The sequence below is a fragment of the Mus musculus genome, chromosome 5 (genome assembly GCF_000001635.26).
Source record: "Mus musculus strain C57BL/6J chromosome 5, GRCm38.p6 C57BL/6J".
Classification (NCBI taxonomy): Eukaryota; Metazoa; Chordata; class Mammalia; order Rodentia; family Muridae; genus Mus; species Mus musculus.
This window is the reverse complement of record NC_000071.6, coordinates 74,581,967-74,609,928: the sequence shown is the minus strand read 5'-3', so window position 1 is coordinate 74,609,928 and position 27,962 is coordinate 74,581,967. Positions and strand designations below refer to the sequence as shown.

At 41.2% G+C, this 27,962-nt stretch overlaps 2 protein-coding genes across 24 annotated transcripts in view; one reads left to right on the top strand and one right to left on the bottom strand.

Annotated features, from left to right (window-relative positions):
- Lnx1 (ligand of numb-protein X 1) overlaps window positions 1-17,482 on the top strand; it is a 110,597-nt gene extending 93,115 nt beyond the window's left edge. For 4 of the 16 annotated variants that reach the window (XM_017320690.2, XM_006504254.3, XM_030254175.1 and 1 more), the window contains exons 8-11: window positions 2,024-2,192; window positions 3,667-3,892; window positions 11,995-12,153; window positions 12,519-12,907. In XM_017320690.2, the coding sequence (XP_017176179.1) occupies window positions 2,024-2,192; window positions 3,667-3,892; window positions 11,995-12,153; window positions 12,519-12,654 (690 nt within the window). In that variant the 3' untranslated portion in view covers window positions 12,655-12,907. Of the gene's footprint in view, window positions 1-1,003; window positions 2,193-3,666; window positions 3,893-11,994; window positions 12,154-12,518; window positions 12,908-16,952 lie in introns of those variants that run through there. The other 12 variants (XM_030254173.1, NM_001159577.1, NM_001159580.1 and 9 more) reach the window with 6 other exon arrangements.
- Fip1l1 (FIP1 like 1 (S. cerevisiae)) overlaps window positions 11,139-27,962 on the bottom strand; it is a 63,353-nt gene continuing 46,529 nt past the window's right edge. For 4 of the 8 annotated variants that reach the window (NM_001376964.1, NM_001376965.1, NM_001159573.2 and 1 more), the window contains 6 exons: window positions 24,857-24,883; window positions 22,872-22,926; window positions 21,729-21,784; window positions 17,936-18,155; window positions 14,718-14,855; window positions 11,139-14,090 (listed from right to left, as the gene is read on the bottom strand). In NM_001376964.1, coding sequence (NP_001363893.1) covers window positions 13,943-14,090; window positions 14,718-14,855; window positions 17,936-18,155; window positions 21,729-21,784; window positions 22,872-22,926; window positions 24,857-24,883 — 644 coding nt within the window. In that variant the 3' untranslated portion in view covers window positions 11,139-13,942. The remainder of the gene's footprint in view (window positions 14,091-14,717; window positions 14,856-17,935; window positions 18,156-21,728; window positions 21,785-22,871; window positions 22,927-24,856; window positions 24,884-27,962) is intronic. The other 4 variants (XM_006504265.4, XM_006504267.4, XM_030254768.1 and 1 more) reach the window with 1 other exon arrangement.

The following is a 27,962-nucleotide window of genomic DNA, read 5'->3' as shown; positions in this document are numbered from 1 at the left end:
GCCTACTGAGCCATCTTGGTGGCTCCAGGAGACTCAGCCCAGTTTCTTCTTGTCTGTGGCTTCTATTAGATGCCAGTCTATACTTCATTTAGATGGTGTCTAAGCAACACATCGTCCAATACAGATCAAGAGTCCTTTCGACCTTGGTTTTGCATTCTGTCATGATGACAAACAGCTTCCAGTAGCCTCTTTCCCTGATAGCACAGGCCATTGTGGCGCTTGTTACTAAAAACAAACAGGGCTAGAATGGGGCTCAGCGATTGAGGACATTTGGTCCTCTTGCAAAAGACCCCCTCCAGTTGTACCCAGTACCCACAAGGCAGCTCACAACTCTCTATGACTCTACTTCCAGGGCATCTGATGCTTTCTTCTGTGTCTGAGGGCACTGCTCACACCTGGTGGTGCATATACCTGTAGTAGGCAAAATATCCATGCACATAGAGAAAGAAATCAATTTTTAAAAACAACCAAAAGCCCTTATATGCAGCCTGTTTTGGAAACAGAGATGATGGAATGAATGGATATATTTTTCTTTCCATATCAGGCCATAGGTTGAGTTTTTAAAGTAATGTTCACAGAAAACAACTCTGCTTTATAGTCAGGAGCCCAAGAGCACCTTTATTCAAAAACTCCAGCCAGTTACATCTAAATAAATCCTTAAGTTTCATGTTCATGTATGGGAAGCAATCTAGATAGATCAAGTATACCCTGCTAAATAGTTTTATAGATAAGGACTTCCTGGTACCTTCTTCCCAATAACTACTGTTAGTGTTTTAAAATTATCTGACAGTATTCATTAATGTCAAACTACATGGGAGTTTTTTTTTTTTTTAATCTTACCTGAAGTTTGTATCTAACCAGCTGAATTAAGTAGAATGTGTTATATTTTCATTCATTAGACATATAAATGACCTATACCACAGAGAGGCTTTATTTATTTAAGTAAAGAGGCCATCTGTCTGTCTCTCTCTCTCTCATGCTCTCTCTCCCACTGGTGGGGAAGGCAGAAGACCATCAGAGACAAAGGACAAGTGCAGTCCTGGTGCTCAGCTACTTGGTTCAGCTGTTTGGAATGCACCAAAAATAGGGAAGATGTATAAGATAGGCCAAATTTTTGCATCTGTGTATGGTTTGCATGCACGTGCATATGTGTATTTACAGACACGTGAATGCATGCGCATGTGTGAGCGTGTGCATGTAGAAGGCAGAGCATGACATCAGGTATTTTTCTTGGTTGCTCTCTATCCTATTTACTGAGATTGCTTCACGCCAAAGCTGAGCTTGCCTAATTGCCGAGTCTTAACTAGCCATCTCTCTCCGTTGGATCTCTGAACTCTGGATTACACATGAGCCACCATTTTATATGGTTAGCTTTTCTATGAGTGCTACAAGATCTGAACAGTGGTCCTCAGACCTGTGCAGGAAGCACTACAGCCAACAAGCCATCACCCGAGGTCCATGATGTAAGAAAAATTTTAAACCTAGACAAGCTTTTGCCAGGCTGGCAAAATTGCTCAGTGGGTAAAGGCGCTTGCTGTCAAGCCTACCAGAATGGGTTTGATCCCTGGGACTCACAGGGTGGAGTCAGAGAGCCAGCTTCTGTAAGTTGTCCTCTGACCTCCATATGTATGTTCTAGCATGTGCCCCTCAAACTTCCACACATTCCATTAATCAATATGATTTTAAATATGAAAGACATACTGATATTCATGTACAGTGAGTGTTCTGAGAAGTTGGCCTACTGTTGTCAGAAATGGCTGACTTCCTTGAGAGATTTGAGATCCAGTCCAAATTTATAAGATCCAGATTTCTACCATGGTCCCCAGGCTGTTGCCTCTGTACGGTTAGTATTCCGTTCTGCAATGTAAACTTCTCGGAGTCAAGCCTTGGAATTTGCGATGCTGTATTTGTGATGCTGGAATTTGAGGTGCTGTAACTCTCTTGATGCGAATGGGAAAACGTGCGCACTCTCAGAGAGGCCGTGTGAGTGTATGTGCCATGTTCTTTGTGTCTGTGCCTTCAGCCTGCAGCCACCTGTCATGAGAAGGTTGTAAGTGTCTGGAAAGACCCCAGCGAGTCTCTCGGCATGACCGTCGGAGGGGGAGCATCCCACAGGGAATGGGACTTGCCCATCTATGTCATCAGTGTTGAACCCGGCGGAGTCATAAGCAGAGACGGGAGAATAAAAACAGGTACAAACTCAAGAGAATAAAGGCGCTGGGGTGGCAGAGCCTGGGGCGGAGCTAGGAGCTCGCTGTTGAGTTCCTTAATTGCTCTCCCAGAGTCAAGGAGAGCATGTCAGAGGGAACTGGCCATGACTGCTGTGTCCCTTTGAGCAGGATGAGCACGAGTGTAGCAGTAGTCTAGGCTCACCCCTCTTAGTGCATGGAAGTAGGCATGAGGCAGCTTTGCTAGGGAAGCTAGAGTCCCTGGACTTTCCAGGCTGAGCAGACAGCCACTACACCCATGAACAAGGTGCCGCTAAGGCACAATTTAGTTCCACGCAATCTAACAGCCCTAAGGATTCTGTGGATTGTACCATTTGGTGGGGCTAAATGGGGTGAATCTATTGAGAGATCTTGATTCAATGGTATAGTTAAATATCATTAGTGGGACTTTGTTCCTTGGTGAGAAATGGACCTCTCTTAGCCACTCATGTTCTGGGCTCCTCTACATAAAGGAAAGTACCCAGTTTACCTTGTGAGTACGTGTTCTCAATAACGCTGTTCAAGCACATGAAGAGGTCACCTAGGTAAAGGAACAGTTGTGCTTTTGAAGGGCTCAGATTTAAGACAGAAAAAAGTCTCTCAAATACATGCACTTGAGTGTGGCATAGTATATATAGGATTTAGGCAGACAATCAAAGGTGGTTTTTTTTTTTCTTTTTTCTTTTGTCTTAAGTCAGCAAGCATTTGAGGATACCCCTTGTCATTTTCCTCCTGACTACAATTATTCTGTGTGAAAAAAGATGATATATAAGAAGCAAGACAAAAAAACAAATAACAACAACAACAAAAACCCGAGAGATAGTTGAAAGACAAGCCATCGAGGGCAGGGAGATCCATCTTAAATTCTCCTGCTGCTCAGCAAGCACCCGGGGTGAAGAATAAGCTCTGACAAGAAGTGACATTGTAGCATGTCACATATAGAAGCAGTTTTGCACAGAGTAGGTGCTTAGCTAATGCGACACACAGAGATGTCTTGACTAGAAATGATAACTATACACCTCTGTGAAAGCTCAGGTTCAGGGCCATTCTTTATCTGCCCTGGGCTCCTGTGCCAGACACTAACTCCTGCTTCGGTCCCTGTTTGTACATAGCAGGCTCTCTGCGGGCACTGGAGCCTTATGCCAACTGCTCTCATTGTGTGCTCAAGAAACTAGGAAACTAAAAGAGTGAGATTGCAGCTTGTCTTTGGTTAAGTAGTCAAGGAAGCTATTTAAGTCAGGCAACAGATGAACGTCACTAGGCCATTGTTAGAGACTCCCAACAAGCCATTCCCACATGCTCTACCATCTGCTAAAGGGGACCCAGTCTCGTGTCTCTATGAGCTGAAGATATGCGCCTCTCCTCACCCTGCCCCTGTGCCCGGTCAGCCGCTGTCCTGTCACACGGAGCAGAATCCCATTTGCACTCAGTGAGGTTGCTTTTGCTTCTCTGGCCTCAGGTGACATTTTATTGAATGTGAATGGGATTGAGCTCACAGAGGTCAGCCGGACAGAGGCCGTTGCCATACTGAAGAGCGCACCCTCCTCAGTGGTACTCAAAGCCTTGGAAGTCAAGGAACAGGAGGCCCAGGAAGACTGCAGCCCAGCAGCCCTGGACTCCAACCACAACGTGACCCCGCCTGGTGACTGGTCCCCATCCTGGGTCATGTGGCTGGAATTACCACAGTGAGTCCCAATTCAACACCCCAATGGATTCTATTTCTTAATCCACTTTCACTGTCTTGGGCCAATTTATGGGCACTAGCATCTTGCTAGGACCCAGTCTTCTCTGTGGGACTGTTGGGAATAACTGTCTTCTGTTGGCAAATGAAAATCCCTATAGAAATCTTAGGGTAGAGGTGGAAGTCTAGAAAGAGAAGCTTCTAGATATTCTTGAAGTGTTTACAGTTACCAGATGGTTCATGTAGCAGGGGGTTCAGCTGACTGACAGACATTCAGCCTGTGTTTCCACACTCATGAGCTGAGTTGCATCTGCTCACACCAAGCTTCACCTTTGCATGGGTATGAGTGGGAGCTGCAGACCGGCTGTGGTCCTACTCTGAGGCTTCCAGAAGCTCTGACTATACGCACAGCAGCGCAGCAAAACATCATGGCTTCAGAGAGTTACGTGTCTGCTAGCTGGGGATGCTTCTCACAACATCTCTTTTCAGTGACTCCTCTTGGAAAGTCCTTTAGGAAGCAACTAGGGTACCATTTTTCTGAGGTATAGCAGGAGAGCTCCACAAAATGGCTCTGAACATGAACTGACTAGTTAAAATGGACAGATAAATTTGATGTTTGCTTCCTTGGACTAGAGCAAAATCTACTGGCCTTTAGATTGTTGTCTGCGAGTGTGCTAAGCTTAAATGTTCAATACAGATGCCACCAGCAGTAGATCCAGCAGGACAGGCGAAATAATAGAGGCAAGATATTTATTTGGTTTTAAAACATTTTCTTGAAGGTAGAGATCGTTCTTATTTATTTAGTAGCCTCAAATACAAACTGGTCTGGATTCCCTTTGGGGGTTTCCACTAGTTGATAACATTACTTTCTACATCAGTAGGCCTTTAAAAGACCTTAGAAAATGAAGCACTGAGCATTGAGGCCAATTATAGCTGTGATAGCCAAACAGGAGACTGTTGGAGTGAGTAAATTTCCTTTTAAATGAAATTTTGGAACTATGATCCCAAGTCTGTTTATAGCTTTTGTTTGAAAGCTCCCTGTTAGACTTTCAGTGTTCCTTTGTGTGACACAGAGAGCATTGAGCCCATGGTTCCTCGCTTCTCCTGCGTGCCACCTGGCATTGGCAGCAATTCTCTGCTCTTGTTGAGAAAGGGTGAAAGGACATGAGATGACAGGGGCTTCCAGATCCTAAGAGCCTTTCCTATCCTGCCTGCCTGCAGTGTTTAATGACATGGCGAGCAGGTCAGAGGTACCAGAGCAGAGGGAGTAGAAGTAGCTCTCCTTTCTTGAGCCTTTGGTCCACTCAGAAGTACCTAGCATTACCAAGGTCCTGAGCATGTGTCCAGTGAAAAGCAATGTCAGAGGTTGATTGTTTCTGCAAAACGCTGGTGAGCTTGGGCATACGGGGTATGGAGCCTTGGCCACCACCCATGAGCGAAAGCTCACAGGCTTGGCTGTAGTTTGAGGCCCAAGCCTAGATATCAGTGTACCCACTCAAACACATCAGTGGCCCATGAGCTCTTAGGCTCCAAGGCTTCTTGAAAATTAAACCCAAGAATTGACTTGGGGCATCATGACAGTCGGTGCACCACCTCTGTCTACTTCTGGCTGGTTGCCAGTTAGGTGGATATCACACTATAGCGTCACGTTTTGTTCTTTAGGGGTGACACCTGTGATGGTCAGGGTCAAGCTGTGTGAAGACAAAGCCATCTGATTCCCTTCCCTCCATATGTTGCCTGTCCCTCTTATACCCAGTGTTCAGAAGAGCTGCCCAGTCCTTTCAGCTCTCTGGGGTCCCTGGATGAGTTCCTGGACATCTTCTCTTGGACTTTTTCTTGATTCTTTCAGTTCTGTCTGCTTGCTTGCTTGCCTTGTTCTCCTCAGCTGCCCCCCTCCCCATCTCTTTGTCAAATGGCTGCTCCTTTGTGACCAATGTCATTCCCGAGGGCCTGTCTTCTTCTGCTGTGTTGTGTGATGCTCTATCCTCAGTGTAGTCTTTGATTTTCTTTTTCCTTCTTTCCTCTCTCGACCCTCCACTTCTTTTGAGACAAGGCCTTGGTATGCAGCCCAGGCTGCCGTCAAACTTACAGCAATGCTCCTGTCTCTGCCTTCCAAGTATTGGGACTACAGGCATGTGTGACCACACCTGGCATCATCTTTGAAATCCCGTTTGCACTGAGCTCTTGCTTTTTACCCAGAGCAATTGTGGCATGGGTATTTTAATTCATAGTGATATGATTAATTATCAATTTCATTTTCCATAGAGGCATATCATCTGTGTAACAGTTTTCTAGTGAGTGGCTTTCCTTATTTCTTTTCTGTTACCTCTCCCCACCTGCTTTCTTGTGTAACATTATTAACTCTGTTGGTTCAAATATCTTTTAGTGGGATACTTTTTTTTTCCCTCCTGGGAAGCTGTCTCCTGAAGACTGATAAGAGAAAGGGCTCTCCTAAACCAACTGAGGTCAGCAGAGCAGGCCACTCATTCTCGGGCTCCTTTTCCTCAAGTGGGTAACTGCTCGGGTTCTCCTTTGCAGGTCTGAACCTGGGGAAACCTGCCTGCCCACTTCTAGTGTGGTGAGTGCAGGCTCCAGGGACCTTTCTGCTGAATTTCCCGTTGCTCTTTGCCCTTTGCCAGCTCTTGCTCATACATGGTAACTCTTAATTTTGCTTAAGATGATGGACTCCGCATTTCTGCCTCCAGGCTTCCTAGTGAATTTAATATACAAAGGGAACCGTGCCTTCTTCAGTCTGCCAGATGACACTTGAATACAACTACTCTGGTACTTTTCAGGTCCCAGTTCTGTCCTGGCCTCATGTCGGTGGTACAGCTTCAGTTCCCATGGGGTGGGGGTGGGGGCGGGCATGCACACACAGCTCTCATCTTGAGTGCTCAAAGCCCTTACCAGCACAGCAGCATTATCTTACATGTATGTTTAGCCACTGGAGGGAAGTGATGAGTAAGAGATTCCACACCACACCTTGGCAAAACTAAATTCTACCTGAATTGTTAGACTACAATTACACCTTTATGATATAAGCCCAGAAATGTCTAAGTTATAAATACATTTCACCTTTCACTCGACAAAAGCATGAGAAAGGATATTTTCCCTATTATACAGTCTTTCCAGTTACCTAAAGTCCTCCCCGACCCAATAAAGAAGCATGTGTAGCAACAGGCCTAGAATCAAGAGACCGTGGCACTCTAGACTGAGATGCAATGCAACGGAGCAGAAAGCCAAGTGAAGAGGGTAGCCTTAGTATGCCACACCGGCATTTCCTGTGTGGAACCAAATAACCAGGAGTAAGAGTAGGTGATAAAGATGCAGATAAAAGCATATTGGTAGTCGTGTGCTCCTTGGTAGCACCGTATGCCGGGGGACCCCTGTAGCAGCTCTAGACGTTCTGCCAGTTACGCCAGTCATCAACTGCCATTCAACAGAGAACACGGATGACATTTTACGTTGTTCGCTCTCAGGGCCCACATTCTGCATCTGGAAGGTCTTCAAAGCAAGCTCTCATCTGGACTAGCGTGATAGAAATATGCACTAACTCAGTTCTCTTCTTGCCTAAGAATTTAACCCTTTCTTCTCCTGAAGCCCCTGATATACTTTAATGGAGACTGTTAATATTAAAGGGGGAGGAAACAGGCATCAGTATTTTCTTTTGCTAGCTAGAGTTTGACACCTAGGTCATGAGCTAAGTCCGTGTGTCTGTACATCGAAGCCATGCAGTGTCAGGGCAGCTATGAGACCACTAATGTTTATGAGCCCCGAGTAAGCCCGGGGTCTCTTCTGAGCGTCACATGCTCTCTGTGACTCAGAAGGAGACTAAGGCTCAGAGCTGTCAGATGACATGCTCACGCTGCATGGCTGAGCTGCAAGCTAAGCCTGCTATTCCTGCCTGAGTCTGTGATTTCAATCATGATGCTTTAGTGAGTTGGAAGTACCCCCAAGAGACTGCTAAGCCTATATTTAGCTTTAGCTGATTTATATCTTTGTTTTTTGTTTTCTACTATAAAGTGAGTTCTGGAGAAGTTCACATAACAGAATCTTGCACCAGGATAGAAAAGACAGCTTTCACTACTGCTTGCTACATAAGTCTATAATTTCTTGTCATTTCTCCTATCTCTTTCCCTGTGTGATTGGAAAGTTCCATCCATCAAAAACCAAATGGGCACATAATTTCAAGAGCAAAGTTATTTTTAAAAACCTATCAAACACTTGCCCCAAGCCTGCCTATATTTAATATGTAAAATGATGCATTTTAATGTTTACTGTTAACAATAGGTAGACCCTTCCAAAAAAAAAAAAAAAAAACAACCAAACAAACAAACAAACAAACAAAAACCCTAGCATTTCAGAAGGTCTGGAACTGCTGTTGAGTAGACATTTATTGATGAAACAATGAATCCTTTATGTTTAAGAAAAGCCTTTTATTGACTTCAGAATCTAGAGAGCAAGATATCCTGATAAAAGTATTTACTATTATGAACTATAAAAGTCATGAAAGGTGACCACCGAATGCTCTGCAGACCGTTTCCTTAGAGCTCCATTTGAGCAGATTTTTTATATCCCACCTGGGTTGGATGAGCTCTCTGCCTACCTGCTTAAGTATCAACTAAAGAGAGATACTTCCTTCATGAGCTGAATAGCACATGGTGGCAGAGTGCCAGCAGAGAGCAATCAACACAGGCACACTAATCCAGGAGTTAGCCACAGGAAGAGGCTCTTTACATTCTACCCAGACTTTAAAATTAGCGGTAATGTTTACAAGTAAGTTAGGACAAAAAGCTGAACTATCCAAACAGACAGTAACAAAGTTAAGATGACTTTTTGTAAAAGGACTGAAACTGGTTATGTGATCAACTTTCTTTTCTCAACATAAGCCTAATCTATTGTTTTCCAAACTTGGCCATTGTTTTTCTTCTACACGTATATTAATATACAGATGTGGTGTTTTGGATTTGTGATTCCAATATAAAAACAGTGATGAGAATACTTTAGACTTAATTTGACCTATTGTCCTTTTTTAAGTATAAAGTATTAAGTATAAAGTATCCAAAATTATTAAATTCTCTATGGCTAAGATAGTGCAATAATCTAAAGTATGAAGAATCAATTCATGGTCTCTGCTGCTTCCACACCACAGGTTATGATTCAATCCAGTCAGAGACATGGGCTTGACACTGTCTTGGCTAATAGACACAGTTTACATTCTACCGTTAAACTTCTGTTTTGGCTTCTTGTTTTTTAAGAGGCAATGCTTCCCTTGTCTTAGTAAACATCTGACTTAAACCTGGGCAATGTTGCAATGATTTGTTGAGTAAATTGGCATATGAGGAAGAAGAGGGGAGATTAAAGATAAAATTAATTTGTAAGTGTCTTGCCTACAAGTAGGTATACCATAGTATACCTGATACCTGTGGAGGTCAAAAAGGGTGTATGGATTCCCTGGAACTGTAGTTACAGACAATTATAAGCCATCACGTGGGTGCTGGAAACTGAATCCCAGTTTTCTGGAAAAACAACTAAGTACTCTTCATGGCTGAGCAACCATTCTAGCTCCAAAACTTCCTTTCTTAAGCAGCTCAAGGCTTCTTATTCTTAAATTGCTCGAGTTAAATTTCCCTGTGAGCCTAAGCCTAACCATAGTCCCACTGGAAAAATGACCAAAGCCTTTGCCATTCCTTACACCATGCCAAATCTTTCTCAATTAGATGTAGATTAAAAGAATGAGCTCAGAGGAGGAGAAGCTCACAGTCACATCCAGAGGGTCAAGTCACTTACTCTGAAAGGTTACTCATCTGAACCAGCTGCCACGTTTCCCAGTGGGTGATGAAGTAATGCAAGGGGAAAAAAAGGTCATCAGTCCCAACGAACCAGTCTGATGCTGGCAGAGCTTAACGTAACTAGGTTTTGCGGGGCTGGAGAGATGGCTCAGTGGGTAAGAGCACCTGGCTGCTCTTCCAAAGGTCCGAAGTTCAAATCCCAGCAACCACATGGTGGCTCACAACCACCATGAGATCTGATGCCCTCTTCAGGTGCATCTGAAGACAGCTACAGTGTACTTACATATAGTAAATAAATAAATTAATTAAAAAAAACCAAACAAACTAGGTTTTGCTGCTACAACAGAACAAAAGGGTAGGAAGACGTGTCCCATCCTGAATGCTGGTCAACATAAAAAATATTTGGTCAAATAGGGCCCACAGAAATACTTACTGAAAAACAAAACAAAAAAATCCCACAAACACATCCCCCCACCAAAAAAAACCCCCAATGATCCAAAGACAGAGAAGCATTCAGATTCAGAGACTGCTCTATATACCTAGTTATAGTTATATAACTGTTAGAGTGGATCACACCCCTGGGCAGGAAGCATTTAATTACTTCTTTCCTACCAAAAACAGGCATATGTCAACCAAGGTGGGGATGTGTGCTGCTTCTACTCTAGTCAGATACACTGGAACTGAATAGTGTGGCATCTCGTACACAGTAGCTCCGACAGGATGTCTGTGCCACTCACAGGTTTGTGGGAATTAAGACAAGTACTTAAGAGTAGAAATGAGTTTTCACTAAGTGAAATTTATGGGTGTTTTTTAAAAATCATTTCAATGAAAGAAAATCTTGTACATGATGTATGGGTATGTCAATGCCTCTAAAAATAAAAAAAAAATGGGCTTGTTTTATTTCAAATGAAAGAAACAGTATGGAAAAGGTTATTGTATTAGGATTCTCTAGAGGAACTTAGAATGAATATATATACATGTGTATATATGTATGTATGTATGTATGTATGTATGTATGAATGGTTTACAGGCTGTGTGGTTCAGCGTGTCCAACAATGGATGTCTACCAATGGAAGGTCCAAGAATCCAGTAGTTGCTTAGTCCATGAGGCTGGAGTCTCAGATGGTCTTTAGTCTATGTTGGAATCTCAAAGGACTTGCAAGGGAGAGCAAGAGCAAGCAGGCAAACAGAGAGCAGGCTTCTTTCTTCATGTCCTTACATAGGCTGCCAGCAGCATGGCCCAGATTAAAGGCAGATCTTCCTAACTCCACATGAGATCTGGACCAACAGTGGGCCTTCCCACTTCAAATGATTAAGAAAAAAGAATCCCTCATAGGTGCACCCAGCCACTTGAGTTTTAGTTAATTCCAGATGCAATCAAGTTGCCACCAAGAATAGCCATCCAAGTTGTTAAATAACGAAAGGCCAGCAGTCAGGGTAATGACCAAACTTCATTGCTTAATATTTCACAAGATCATTTTTATTGATTATCAAAAAGCAACTGATTATTTTAAGGTACAGTCTATAAACAAAACATCTTCATTTCTACCAACATAAAAACACTATCTTCCAGTCAAAAGCAGTTCCTAGACCATAGATACACATGTGGTAGATCCCTTGATCCTAGAGCCACCCCCATCTTCCGACACACTGTCTACTCTAATGCAGCTGTTTGCACTTAGGTCTGACAGCCGCGACTCTCCTAGTTGAAGGTGGTATTGGTTCTCAGGCCAGCTGTGCTCCTCCCTCCCCTCTGTACTCTTTGCTGCAGCTATGCCATGTTATTTTCCTACAACAACCACTCCACTATTTTTGGCCAAGTTTCCATTCACTTTGTCTACAGTCTTCAGTTTGTGTGAGTATAAACTAGTATTTTCCAAGGGTCAATAGAAAGCTTACAACTTAGTGAAGTTCATTAGCATAAGTTAAAATTATTGTCCTTGCAATTAATCGCTAATTCTGAGAATGTTTGTCTTCTTTACAAATTATATGAGCCCCCAAGTATATAAAATTATACCCCCTCAATATGTTCCACTGTGGGTTATCATTAGAAGTATCGAGACATATCCTACTTCTGGCTCATGCATTATTTTGTCCTTAGCCAAAAAAATGTGGCCATCTTTCTCAGCAGAGACACAAATAGAAAATAATACTAAGTCCTTTTGTTGAAAGGGTATTCAGCTATGGAAAAAAGAGATCAAAATACAAAAGCTGACGCAGTATTTTTTCATTTTAAAAGTGTCCCCAAAAAATGAATGAGAGAAGTCACAGCTAAAAACTCATTTAAATAGACATTAATTACATTCTATTTCAGGTACTTATGTAACTGTAAAGATGTGATACTGCGAAGGAACACAGCTGGAAGCCTGGGCTTCTGCATTGTGGGAGGTTATGAAGAATACAGTGGGAACAAACCTTTTTTTATCAAGTCCATTGTTGAAGGAACACCTGCATACAATGACGGAAGAATCAGGTAATGATTACTTAGCAAAAAATAATATTCAAGTATTTTTGTTTTCTACATGTAAAAACTTGGCCCCACTTGAAAGAAAAAGCATAGATTATACTTTCCTGAAGAGTGAGAAATGAAAACATGAGTGTACTAGTTAGGTAGTAAGAAACCCAAAATTATAACCGGCCTTGGTCCTACCTCTCAAGTTCCTATATACTACTATACCTTCTAATGCAAGCCGAGTAGAGCTTGAAGAATTTACGTGAAGAGGGAAGATCAGATCAGAATTAAAATGGACCAATATGGCAAACCCTAGGACCACTCAAGTCCCTTTGAGGAGCTTCAACCATGAAGTGGTTCTGATCTCAGTGCTGTGTTCTTTTTAGATGTGGTGACATTCTTCTCGCTGTCAACGGTAGAAGTACATCGGGTATGATACACGCTTGCCTGGCCAGGATGCTCAAGGAACTTAAAGGGAGAATTACTCTGACCATTGCTTCTTGGCCTGGTACTTTTTTATAAAATCAATGATGGATCTTAGAAAAACCACAGATAGGCTAGGTAAAATTGTATTTATCTTGTCAATTTTTATATTTAAAGAATATATTGTAAAAAATGCCAGAAAAGTATGATATTATGAAAAGTTACACCTCAGAGACTGTTCTCAAAAATAAAAACTAGTGATAATTTTTATTTGGTGTAGAGGATTTCTTATTACTCCAAGTCTTTTAAGTTTATATATTTTTAATTCAATAAAAAAGCCCATGAAGATTTACATGGTTTGTATGCCACACTTAATTCAAGTCAGTTCCAAATGTGGTAGAGTTGAAGACAGAGTATATTATGGGCATTTAAGCTAAATGGCGGAGGATTTCAATGAGAAATGAGTATCTTCTAAGTGAGAGCAGTCCTCTTACTGGTGGCTCTAACTGCCCCATCTTTCACACACTAGGCTCCTAGCCCCATCGCTGCTCTAGAATGCCTCTTGGGGTTAGTCCAGAGTTTAACCTGTGCTCTGGTTTTAATAAGAAATGACTGATCTAACACTACTGTCGCTGAGTCTATTTTTATTTTTATTCTTAATATGGAAACGATATAAAAAAAAAAATCCCCCACGTCCTACGCTACCGTTGATCCTTGGAAAACATACTAACAGCAGCCAGAGCACCTTGATCCTTGCTCAGATGGCCATGGACTGGTCTGATGCTCTGCCAGTCAGGTTCATGTGCCTGCTAGGAAGCACACAAGTTTCATCACAGGGGTACCCAAGTGCCTCATACCATTTATGAATTTAGATATACAAATAGTCCACTTAGTTACTATGGACTCAAATTCAGAACACTGAAAACCTGCTATCAAAAACTGTGATATCAAGACTGGGTCCAAGTTCTTGAAGATGCAGGAGTGTCCCAGCAGTAAGATGAAGCCTGACTTCATGTCAAGAGGGAGTCTGCAGGGCAGCACCTCTTCTGCAACACTATCCCACTAACCAGAAAGCTAGCCAGGATGAGGCCTTGGCCTTCACCATCCCGTGATCACATGGTCAACCTTAGCTCTAAATCCCCTGATGACTTAATTCACATTACTTTCTTAGATATAAAGTCACTTCTGTCTTTTATTCTTTAAATATTACAAGACAAAGCTTTTTAACTTAACACAAAAAAATGCACACTTTTATTTTGGAAAAGAAAAAAGTTAACGTTTCATTCTAACAGAACAAGATTAAAGGTATATTTCTTAAACATTATCCAGAAAAATAAGGAGATTTATAGCATCTATTTCTGGGACTGACGTACAGAAGAGGTGGAGCCTACTCGGCAGGGGCGGCTTCGGTGCTCTCCTGTTCTGGGACCGGCTCGCTGCCAGCCTCTTTTCCTTCTTTGCTTCTTTTAGACTTTTTGTGCTTGTGTCTTCTGTGACTGTCCCCTTCTTCACTTTCATGGCGACGTCTACTATTACTGCAGAAAAAGGAATTGTGTTTTAACAATGGAGACAATCAATCTGGTCTAACCAATTAATGTAAGCCTGGATTTCAGATAAAAATCCTGTTTTCTGATTTGGGGGACTTATTCTGCATGAGATTTTACACGTAGATTACATTTGGGGGTTATCTTCACCCATACCGTCCCAGATTTCTAGTATCCATTACTTTGTTCTTGAAGACTTTAGGCAAGTCTTTTTCTAAAAGTCTTTACAACTGGAATGGAAAATACCATCTTATAGGGTAAATTTCCCAAAACAATGGGCATTAATTAAAATTGATTCTAATTTAAAACCACAGGCCCCAATTTTTTTTTCCTTAAGCCAAACAGCATTTTAATACTTTATTATAAAGATTGGGTCATATACCCAAATTCCCCTCTATCAAGCAGATAATGTACAACAAACAAAAACCACCCAGACATCTCATTTTTATTCCATGCTAATTTTGTCTGGAAGATATTAAAAGAAATGCAACCTTGCTAGATTTAAAAACTGTTTTTGATGCTCCTAAGGAAGGAGCTGCACTGGGCTGCTCTTGGTCTTTCCCTTAGGAACAGTCTACAGTTAGCTATTTGGAGCCGGGTCACTACTAAAGAACAAACCTGCGAGAGGACTTGTGTCTTGTTTCCTCCTTCTCTCTGTGACGTCGTTCTCTGTGCCGCTCTTCTTTCTCCCGACTAGCTCTATGGCGCTCATAGCCTCTCTCTGCATACTCCCTGTATCTGTATCGCTCTTCGTCACTGCAATGGAAGTACAGATGCTGACACCAGGACTATGATTTAGCTGACTGAACAGGAAGAACTCCTCAAGTCCGACAGAAGCCAGCACATTAACTTGTATTTGCTGGGCCAAGTCACAGATCAGTGTCACACCTAAATTAAGAAGGCAGTGACCTAAAATAATGGCATCCTGTGAGATCTGTTTTAATGACAGAGGATATGTTACATTTTACTTCTGGGAAAAAAGTGACCTGTAGTTGATTTAAATTTTAATCAACAGATATTTCTTTTTGCTCTCATTTTTATAATTACATGTATATATTATATATCTTGGATATATGGGGGAAAATCTGTAAAGCATTGGCTATGTAGTAAAGATTCCAAGAATATATAGCTCACAGTAGCTTCTACAGTAGAAGGCAGACAAAAGAGGTTAATAATTTTTTTAAGTGTTTGCTTTTTACCAGCAGACACAGTACAACTTGCATCACGTGCAGAATAATAAACATGAAGGAAAGCAAGCCATCGACACCTGCATCCCCACACAGACCATACAACCTGTATATCTCAGCTACCTCACCCGCACCTGTCTCTGTCCCTGCCTACTATGTACATTAATGATGACATGTGGCTAAAAACTTCAAATGCATGCATACAAATTACAGCTTATTTTCTGGGGATTACACACATGTACTACCATGCGGGGCTTTTCCCTTTTTTGTTCCTGACACAAAATTCAAGATTTTAAAACCCAGTATTAGACAATTCTGTTATTTAAAATAAACATCTTTTAGAATACTGTCAAAAGCTTTAGTTTTAAAAAATAATTAGGAATTTGTATGCAGCTACAAGATGTTCAAGAATCTGCCTGGGAATAACAGGCTCAGGGGAAAGCATACGCTGTAGAGAAGAACAAACCTGCCTGTGACCACCTAGCAAAAGGAGTGGTCAGTAATGATATTTACAGTGCCAGAACACACTGCTGCCCAAATAATGACTGGGATATATTAAGACTGTACAGCCATACTATTGACAGGCAGTGCAAAGCGGCAGTGTGCACATACATGTGCAGCATGACCTAAGGCTGAGCCCCAGGAATGCTGAACTTCACTCCTTTAGACCTCAAGGCTTCTCATCTGTAACTGTCAATCTTTTCAAGGTTTCCTTGAGACCAACAGGAATGTTTATAAAGTGCGTGGTGTGAGAGTAAGCAGTCAGTGGTTGGAATTCTTGCCCTGAAAGGACATCAGTGGGGAACGGTACTTGCTGCAGGTGGCACCCAAGTTTGATCCTCAGTCTTCATATTGTAGAGGATAGAATTGACCCCTGCGAGTTGTCCTCTGGGCTCTCAGGGGCTCCAGGGGATGAGCATGTGCACACAGCACAGTATAAAGACATGGAATTCTTCAAGGAGTTTAGTGCTTACATTTTCAGAAGCAGAGTATTTCCTATAAAGGTTTCTGGGGCTCTAATAATTCTCTCCAAGGTAAAAACAAAAAACAAAAACCAGTACAGAGACAAGTGGATATTATAACTAAGTCCATCAACAAATGAGGTTTTCTTTGTAATGACTCCAACTAAGCTTGCATAAAATACGGAAGGCCAGTTACTGCACAACTCATTATGTGTAGCCCCTCTTTTCCTTGAATGCTGTAGGCCGTCACGTGCTGGGGAGTCGGCCCTTCATGAAAACAGCAGCCGCGCCCCATCCCTTCTGATACACGCCATAGTGCAAAGGTCACTCCAGGCCTGGAACTCATTAGAACACATTTTCTAACATCCTATAGCAACCAGTCTTCTTTCTGGCCCTCAATTAAACTGCCTTAAAAACAGATGTTAAAACTGCTCTCTAATTTTCAAAACAGTGACCCTGTAATTTGTAATGCGACACATACTATGTATGTTTTGCTTTTAGAATATTTTTGTCAGTCTTTAGAAACAGCTTTTACTTCCCATGAGTATTTCCTAGTACAATTTTCCTAGGACAAGTCAGAACAGAGAACTCCTCTACTTTCTGCTTTTCTGGCCTCAAGCTTTTTCTTAAATTTAAGTAATGCCTTAAAACTCAGCAACCTGAAAATGAACACATGGTTTAACCACTAACATTTTCCAATTCAGCAGAAAGTCAGCAGCCCCTGTGCGTGTGTGCATCCGGTGTGCGATGCAAGATCTTCTTCCAATGCATTTCTGCACTAAGATCCTTGACTGTGACACATACATTTTACAGACAATATGCTACTTCAGAGGTACATTTCAACCACATTGGAAACTAGACAACTTCCTGAAAAAACTCCTGCCCTTGAACATAAGCAGAACGGTGCGTGTCGGTGGCTGTAGCCAGCACTGTCTGTCCCACTTACATGTACATGCCATACTGTCATTTACCTATTTGATCAATAAAGTTGTATTAAATATCTACTATGTGTCAAGTCATGAGAAAACAGGGTGGGAGAAAAGTATTTTCATCATCTTTTCTAGTCCTTTGTCATACACTCTTTGACTGAGTCAGCTTAACAGTTCTATGAATTTAATGTGTAAAGACAATGTATGAATATTTATGTATTTTAGGAAACAGCACTATTTCTGGCTCAGAACAGGACTCAAAATGTCACTCACATGAATGAAACATTAAAAAACAAATAAATGGGACAATCAGTAAATCAGTATTTTTTAACTCACAATACATAAAGTGGAAATTTTATTTGAAAACAATATATATTAGGACTGTATATGAATTACCAACTAATTAAACTTATCTAACACAGGATCGAAACTAGCTTGAAGAGTACATGGCTCTGCAGGTACTCGATTCTTCATGTGGCCTAACTATAAGCAATCACTGAGAAATCATGTTTAGGTGATAAGAAGGAAACCTGTGAGGGGATATAAACTTCCTTTAAAGGCCAAGTGAACAACATGGTGTGAAAATTGCTGCTTACAGTACTTGGAATCCTCAAGAACAAAATGAGTATGATTTCAAAATGGCTTTTCTAACCACACCTTGAATACTCCTTTCCCAGGTGAACTGGAATTCATCTCCTCACATCAAATAAAACTGAGTAAAAATGAAGTGCGCTCAAGGCCCCGCACACCCAACAAACCTGTTGAAAACACTTGGGGTGGGGCTGTGGTCGCGCTCTCGCTCCCGCTCCCGGGTGCGCTCCCTTTCTCTGTCCCGGTCCCGCTCTCGCTCTCTGTCTCGGTCTCTCTCCCGGTCTCGGTCTCGGTCTTTTTCTCTCCTTGCATAATAGTCCCACTGCTTGGTGGTGTCCACAAGGCTCGGCCATGAGGGAGCAGAACTGGTAAGGTGGGGAAAGGCGACTAAAGGAAAAAGCACATTAAAAGCACAGGTTATGGGATTCAGTATTATACTCTACTTACTTTCCAATATCAAAAACAGAAACAAGAAGACACTGTTCATTCCCCAGCACTCACAGGGCAGCTTACAGCTGTCTATAATTCCAGTTCCCGGGGAGTCAGATGACACCTTCTGGTATCCATGGGCACTGCATACACATGGCGCATAGATATACATGTAAGCAAAGCACCCGTGTATGTGTGTGTGTGTGTGTGATCTTTTATAAATCCATATTCTGAGTACATGACTACATGATATAAAACACCTGGGAAAGGGATTTGAGAGGAATGGCTTCATGAAGATAAAGGGGTTCCGAGCACTGACTTCTATTCCAGAGGATCCAAGTTTGATTCCCAACACCCACAGGGCAGCTCACAACCATCCTAACTCCAGTTCCAGGGTATCTGACTATTCTTCTGTTTCCATGGGCACCAAGGATGCTTGTGGTTGACATATAGGCAAAATACTCATACTCAAAAAATAAAATAAATTTTAAATATTTCTTTAAACAGAGAAACTGGGCCTATCTATATGAAACTTTGGGTTACAGGGAACATGCTCTTCAGGAGGACTGTGGGTCACAAATCTCTTCTTCTTTGATTCATTTCTGTCCTGTCATCAGTTGAATGGTGTGGCTTCATTATACACCATCACCACACGAGGCTTAAGAGTCATGGGCTAAGTTATGGGTGTGAACCTTTAATCTGTGAACCAAAATAATGATTAAAAAAAGCCTGTCTCCTAATATTCTTAAAAAACTTATTTTTAAACTAGGTCTCACTTCATAAGCAGTCTTCAGATCATATCCAGAGAAGATATTATTTTATGTTGCTCAGGGGTACAAGGATGAATTATAAAATCTAAAATAAATAAAACGAAGGTAAAAACAGAACAGCAAAGAAGCTCTGTCTGTTGTCTTTATTGTAAAGCTCCATTTGGCTAAGATTAGGAGAATCCCTTCCTTTCCTTCCCTCATTTTTACAATTAGCTTTTACTTAAAGGCTTGTCCCTGGAAGGAAAGTTAGTAGCTATACAGACAGTAAGTGGGAAACTCCTACTTCCTGACAGGAAAAACAAACATCTGTCACTCTGAGAAAGAGTTGAGTTCTTAATTATCCATTTAAAAAAATTCTCCAAGGCTGGGTCAGTACTATCAGGTATGACTTTCTAATATGGGCTAGTCACTGTCTCACCTGTACTGAAGCAAACACATAGGACAGAGTGACAGAAACTCCCAATGCCATCAAAAAGGTAAAACCCAAATAGACAAACTCAATGAGTGATGCTTAGGGAATGCTTACATATCATAGATACTGTGCTAAACTTCAACTCTAGCTCCAGTTTACAAGAGGAAAATATTCTAATTCATCCAAGGTTATCTAAGGTAAGTTGGACCCAAGATCCAAGCACAGGCAACCACAGAGCTCATGATTCAACAATTATTTTGTATTGCTACAGGGTTACAGAAGAGGGAGGGATCTGGTACCCTGCTGGAGACGGTAGAGATTGTGAAAATGGTGGCTAACACTGGGACACTTAGAAAAGAGCAGGACAGGTGCCTCGAGGTAAACACACAGCCTTAGGGGGATGTTTGACTTTCAGTCTAATGACTAAGCATGGCAGCAGGACAGATTCTACCACAGAAATGCTTTCTAAGTCCATTAATATTTCTTCCACCTTCAATGGTGGAAATAGGCCATCATAATGTCCACCTCCTGATGAGTGCTGTAGAGAGACTAGCCATGCTACTCTGAAACACAGGTCCCATGAATGATGATGAGGTAAAGGCATTTGAGAAGCCACATAACTAAGAAAAGCTCTCTACCCGTTCCCATACGCCACAAGCAGGAAGTCAAGTCCACAAAGGCTCAGGTACATCTCTTGCTTTCTTTACTAAGAAGAATGGAAATTCATTACAGATCATTAGCCTGGAGACCTACCACTAAGTCTTTTCATTATTATTGGCTTTATTTCATTATCCTTTCAGCAGTGGGGACTGAACCCAGGCCCCCACTCATACACTCATATGTTCTATCACGGAACCACAGCCTGAGCTCAATTAGTCAGAACCTATGAGTTTAACTAGAATTTTTTTTTTTTCCCTCGAGACAGGGTTTCTCTGTGTAGCCCTGGCTATCCTGAAACTCACTCTGTAGACCAGGCTTGTCTCAAACTCAGAAATTCGTCTGCCTCTACCTCCCAAGTGCTGGGGTTAAAGGCGTGCGCCACCACTGCCCGGCTTAACTAGAATTTCTTACAGTAGCATGGATGGGGTATTATTTACAGGCACACAGGCAAGTGGATAATTTACTGCTGGCTATGAAATGCCTCCCCCTAGCTGAGTGACCAGCTGCATCCATACCCCTAGGGTAAGGTGGGGCCTCTTATGGAATGCTGATGGGCCTGGTTATTCGCTTTGATCAAAGTTCATGTGTGAGTGCAATGGCCATGTCAGGCGGTGCTTTACAGCATTCCACCCTACCTCCCCCAACCTCGTCTGACCCTTCCAGGGGTGACTCAGATGTCCATTTAGGAATGGGCACCCAACGGGTAGTTTTGGATCTCTCATTTACCATCTTTGCTCATTCCACCCTACCTCCCCCAACCTCGTCTGACCCTTCCAGGGGTGACTCAGATGTCCATTTAGGAATGGGCACCCAACGAGTAGTTTTGGATCTCTCATTTACCATCTTTGCTGCAGACACCATCTAATCCAGACTCTTGTAAGCCTCTCTCTCTTTCATGCCACACGGTGAGACAAGCTCACGATGCTCGTGTCTGTCTTTGGGAGTGGGTTTCACCTAAAAACTGTGTACAGGGTTGTTCTCCCACCTGTTGACCTGCTCAGTATCCACTGCAGGGACTCAGGACCTCATTGGAGAAAGAACCCGCAGAAAGGAATATGGCAAGAGAACTCAAGTGGAGCTAGAATAGCATTATAACCTTAGTTCCTGAGGCAGTGGCAGTCTATGAGAGGTTGAAGTCATCCTACTCTGGGAGAAAGGTACCATCAAGTAGCATCGCATTGATACAGGAGAATCCTTCATAAAAGATGCAACATACAGGAAACTCCACTATAATATTAAGATATTGCCACAGCTAACAGCTACCACCCCGATGGAAGCAAGACCCTTCACAATCAAAAAGACGGACTCACCAAAGGGCTCGAGTCATCACTAGCATTTTTAGCAACAGCAACAACAAAAATTCATGTATGTGTACATATATGAGACTGAGATAAATCCAAAACAGCTTCAGGATGAGCTGAGCTCGCAATACCTATTGTGCCACAATTTTTTTTCTTTCTTTTTGTTTTTTGGTTTTTTGAGACAGGGTTTCTCTGTGTAGCCCTGGCTGTCCTGGAACTCACTTTGTAGACCAGGCTTCTGAAGCAGTCTGTCAGATCTACAGACTTAATTCTTTCAACTACTATTTCTTAGTGACTCTGCTAACTTAAGCCATAAAAACATGTTTCTATTTCAGTACCAAGATGTATTCTGCTGATTGGCAGTGGATCTGGGTGGTGAGAAACTTACCATTGCCATAGGGAAACGCTCGTGCAGAACGGCTGTCATACCCGGAGGAATGGCCACTGTGGAGGAAAGAACTATCTTTATATCTAATGCAAATATGTATTCAATCTTAATAATTCAGTGGAAACAAAAGGAGAGCCAGGCAAAATTAAGTCTGAAAATCTGTTACAAGGTCTTGTTATTTTTAATATAGCATAGACTTTTTTTACCTCAAAACCTTAGACCCAGTAGCTACTTGCTGGTACTGTTCAGCCTAACTCATGCAATCAATGTCAGCTGGCTCAGTGAGATAGACAGGGACAATCAGAGACTAAAGAAATGTTTGAGGTTTAAAATTTAATCTTAAAAAACTGGGTTTAATGACTCTAAGTTATAAATCCTCAGTAATTAGTACATTAGATAGAACATTCTGACTGAGAAACAAGTGTGTGTTTAATAAGAACATGGTGAAAACTAAATCCTCACCTCTCACAATTTGCTTCCTGGAGCAGCACTTTGAAAACTACACGGATGGCTAGATGCCACCAGACTAAGTGAAGCCAATTTTCCTTTGCTTTTACATAATTTGACTATGACTTTTTAGACTATCTACACTCAAGAGTGAAGTAATGGAATAGCTGCCGTTCACTAGTGAGTTCTGCCTGCTGAGCTGTGCGCCATTCTAGTCCTCACAATGAAGTCTAGAGAGACAGTAAGCTAGCGACACTGATGAGAAATCCTAAGGGGTAAATACAAACTGTCGGGGGGAATACTCTTCAATACAGGAGGCTAAGAAAACTAAGTACAAGACAGGAGAAAATAAGGCTACTGCCTTAGGGGACAGCTCGGTCAGTCCATAAGGAAGCAGAGATGCAGCAGGGTAGTGGGAAGAAACCAGCTTTTCTTTTTATTACAGTACAGTAACAGTTGTTCTTTCCTCTTTCCAATAGATAAACATTTATTATTAATAATTTTTAACAAACTATTTTTCATTTTCTTTTCCCTGTTTTGATATTAGGATATAGTTTCATAAAAGTAATTAATACAGATTAAACTTATGTATAGACAGGTGCTATATCTATTAGAAAATGCAAGCAAAGGCATATTTGTAAGGTTCTGCTGCAAGGCTGTCAGTGATCAACAAGTCAGAGCACCACACTGCTTTACCTTTCTATTGTTGGTATAAGAGATGGAGGTGGGGCGCCTGGTGGAGGGGGGAAACCTGAAACATTCAAGCAAAAGTAAGATATTAACAGGACGCATATGTAATATTAAGAGTGAAACACAGTTGCTGAGTATCACTAATATTTTCTGAGGACACAAACGTGCTTCACTACGTCATAACGAACAGGAAAACATAAAGCTGAAACTTATAAACAGTTTTTTAGAGCAATAACGTTGTTAATTAACAGTCTGGTCTAACACACAGAGCACAAACTGTCAGGACACCCGGTCTTATTTTCAGCACCACACACAGCCCATTTTGTCTGTCTAAGAAAGTTAGTTTCAGAGCCTTACCTTTTCCACATAAAATATACAGTAGCAGTGTTGCCATCAGATTATGTTTTGAAGAAACACAAATAAAATAGCATTTACCTCATTTAAAAGTATTCAGAGTTTCAGATTTATAGAAATTTCTTTAAAGCATGTAATTTGTAAATAAAATCTAGCCAGTAAATATATGTGTTCATAGCAATAAAATCTGACATGAAATGTTCTTTAAATAACACAACCCAACAGACTACTTTACAAAGCAAGGCACATAACGGAATTTTTTGATTAGTCTGGAGGCAAATAATCTGTACTTTTGTCTTGTGTGGTCAGCACCCTAAATCACTTGCATAGCTACATGAAATGGCACAGAACAACACGGCTAAAAGGGGCCTCACTCAGCATGTCATCTCCTCTATACTTTCAGAGTATGACACAGCACCACAGCCCAAGCAAGACTTCACAGTTCCACAACTCAAGAGACCTATTTTTTCCCCAGGTTTTAACAACCTCCACTATTAGGAAATGCATCAAATTCAACAGTTTCAATCCTTTGCCCTCAGGTTCACGTCCTGATGGAGACAAGTCCATTACTATACCCCAATTATCTTCTACTTACTGGCAACTTTCCTGATAACTCAATGCTTCCTTCTCAGTGCTCTCTGGGGACACAAATCTCAGTTCTCTCATTCTTCTCAGACTTCAGTAAATCACTCTTTAGCCCCTTTTCAGACTATGTTAAGTTTACTATGCTTGTCACTCTGTCCCTCTTCTACTAACATCAATCGAGCCCAGGCTTGGCAGTTACAGCAGGAGTCCTCGAGTCCACGTCATGCACAGCACAGGTCACAGCCAGACTGTCTTTCAGACTACAGATACAACAGTCCCTTAGCCTTCCTCTGCTCAGCCTTTTCTCAGCCACATCCAGTCAGTGACTGTGTCCTGGCTAGGCATGGAACTAACCTTTGCAATCTAAACTTCATTTTCTGCTCATCCAGGTCATTCTGAATTGAGACCCACTCTCCTCAGCAAAATCACTACTGACTTTCTTCACACTCCTTGGTTTTTACACTGAACTCCGTAACTAATCTTTCCACCATTACACTGTAAGAAGTAACTGACAGAAATGGAAAGGACAAGGCTGGGCTACACAAACGCTCCCACTGACTACACCATCCCAAGGCCCAGTATTCACCACTCTAAGAACAAGTGCTCAGCTAGTTTTTAAGCCATACAATTGCTGTGTGCTCTAAAACGTATTTTCTCATGACAATGAAATTATAACAGTGGGTAAACAACCAGAAACCATGATAAAGTCAAGATAAATTTTTTCTTTTCTTTTTGAATCACTTTTACATATAATAAAAGTCAATGATCTAAAAGGCTTTTCAAACAGCAATTTTACTTTACATCATCTACCATTTTCCTCACAGATTGTTAAGGTGAGAATTTCAAACTCTATAGACATGGGTAAGACAAGTTTACGAAAACTAAACTGTCTTAGTGCTGGAATGAAGCAAAGGCAGAGCTGAAAATAGGACCTTGAGATCCCGGTGAGCTAGTGTACATTCTAACCACATCAACACCGGCACTCCTGTAACTATAAGCTTGAAATTTCATGTTCATTAACAATGATGGAGAAGACATGAAAAAGGTTTTACCTGGAGGTGGTACAGTTATTGGAATACCTAAAAAACAAGTGATGAAATTTAATATAGTAACTGGATTTCAGAACCTGTTATGTTTTTATGCCATCACCAAAACAAACTTTGAAATAAAACCCCCGACTCCGGGTCCTGGCTTAGCACTCAAGAGAGGCGCTCCGTTTTCTTGTGAACCAACAATTCAAATACAGCATCCAACTTTCCTGATGAAAAACCAGTCTAACAACTCCATAACAGGATTGTCCCACTAGTTGGAATCACAAATGAAGTTAGAAGGCACATCACTTAAAAAAAGCACACTTGTGATACACAAAATCAAACTCCATAACGTTGAAAAGCTTACTAAATTTGGTCACGGGAATTCTGTTTTGTTAGCTTAACATTTTAGTGGAAATCCTGCAGGGAAAGAAAGATTCAGGCTATCATCCACTTTTGAAAAGGCCAGTGTGGGCTACTCAAGTGTGAAACCTGTTTTACTGCTGTAACCAGGAGCCAACAGTCAATGCTTTCTTTGATTTGTGGAAGTAGAAAGGGTACAGGAAACTTATATGGGCAGACAGACAGACAGACGCACACACACATACACAAACATACACTAATGTAAGCATAGACAGATGACTGCCTTTTAGAGGTGTTAGCAAAATAAAATTTGAGTATTCTCCACTATGTGTAAACATTAGAAACATTAAGAAATAAATTATACATGAACATTCTAAATTTACACTGGTCAAATGTTCCTGATAAGTAATAAGCATCTAAAATTAAGTCCAAAATTTAAGAAATACATGAAAGCCAACATGCAAACTGGAACTACTTTTAGTTGAAAAAAATAATGATCTCAAATAACAAAACAAGAAAAAATTTGAAACAACCTTCTCATTAAAAGTTTTATATTATAGATAAACTCCATTGTTCAGTTTTATTAAATCCTATCTTTAAACCTGCGTCAAAATAGCTCAGAGGAGGGGGCAATCAAATTCACTTACTAGCTGTATGCAAGTGAACAGAAGCATTTTCAAATGTTTTCATGAGCAGAGAAGTCTGCTGCTAGCTTGTTTAAATTGCTCTGGCAGACATGTTTTATTGGAGTGAGGCTTTCATGAGTAAGAGCTTAAGACAGCACATGGTCTTGCACCACAGACACAAGTACCTGATCAAACACCATGAAAAGATATGGAAGGCAGCTATGGCAATCGCAACCTACAAAGCCAACCCACAGCAAACACAATTTCATCTACCCCAAGGTTTTATCTTGATGCTTCTCATGTCATTGAAATCTAAGGATCTAACAGAGAACCAAGAATCCCAAATGCAAAGTTAAATGAGAGAAGGTAGAAGGGAGAGAGAAGAGTGTATATATATTCTTTACAATGGTACAAATAACTCTATTGAACCTTACTGAGTTTGTTTTCACATTCAATACATGAATGTACCTATGCTGTTTTTAATGTGTAGCCCAGTGCTAGACCAGTTCCCTCTCTGTGCTACTATCAACTGAGTAACGTTACCAAAACATGTTTATGAGTAGCAAGCAGTACTTTAACCAAACCTACTAAAAGGAGAATTTGTGTGTTTGTGTTGGGGGGTGGGGAGAAACACTTGCTAGTCAAGGGTCTTCCTCAAAAGCACGTTAAGTGGTGAGAACAAGTGCAGAAGGTACGTGGCCACATGACCTTTTCTCCAGAAGCAGTTGGTTAGCTTTATGCCAAAGTGACACAAGCTGGTATCACTTGAGAAGACAGTCTCAACTGAAAAAATGTCTCCATAGGACTGGCAAATCTGTCCAACAGTTTCCTAAACAATGATTGCTGTGGGCAGATCTTGGCTCATGGTGGGGACCCTGAAGAGGGCCCAGAGTTGTGTCAGAAAAAAGGCTGAGCAAACCAGGAGGCACAAGCCAGTAAAGTCTACTTCAGCTCCTGCCTTGAGTTCCTGCCCTGACTTCCTTTGGTGATAGAATATGATGTGGAATTATAAGCCAAATAAGCCCTTTCCTCCTCCTGTTGCTTTTGGTCACAGTACTTTATCACAGCATTAGAAACCTTACCTAAAACAATTATTATCTGCCTTTAATTTTAATCCTACTATAGTAATATCCTACAAAAGATTTTTAACCATCTGGAACTAAGAACAGAGTTAAAAAAAAAACCAAAAACACGCTATATCCAGTTGTCTTTCCAACTGGTGCCTCTACAATAGAAAGCTTGTATGCTAGAAAGGGCTTTTCCAAGGGAGATCTTTATTTATGTAAGGTTTTACTTCAGTGTAAACAACTGGTTGTGGAAAAGGACTAGAAAGCAGATGAAGATACTCCTTGGCAAACCAGATACAGTTCCAAGCAATAATTAAGGAAGTTTAATAACTAATACAATAGAAATCCACATTTCAATGTAAAGATCTCTAGTATTTAACTTCTTAAAAAACAAAAACAAAATAAGTGACAAAAATCCCTTTTTGTCTACAATAGAAATCCACATTTTAACTTAAAGATCTCTAGTATTTAACTTTTTAAAAAACAAAAACAAGTGACAGAAAATTCCTTCCAAAACTCCCTTTCTTTCCTTCCCTGGACAACTCCAACAGACTTAAACATACAAATCAAGTACTTTGCTTCTGTTATATATGTATATGTATGTTTGTATGTGTGTATGTATGTATGTTTGTATGTATGCATGTATGTATGTATACATAGTTGCATGTGTCTGTCTGTCTTATTTTGCTTTGAGACAATGTAGCCCTGGCTAGCCTGAAACTCTCTAGGGAAACAGGCTGGCCTGGAAGTCATAGATACCTACCTGTATTTGACTTCTAAGTGCTGAGACTAAAGGTGGTGACACCACCTCTAGCCCTAGATTTAATTATCTGAAAAAATGATGACTTGCCTGGAAAGCCGTCTGTAACAGTAGTCTATTAAAAACCTCACAAAGTGATCATCCATCCACATTCATGAACTTCCTTGCATCAGAATCACCTACAGTGTGACTGCTGAGACATTCTAGACTTTCTCATTCAAAATGGCCAAGGCAAAAAACAAAGCAAAACACAAAACTGCATTCCAAAGAAATCCTCAGATGAGGTTGTTATGCTGAGACCAGACTCCGGA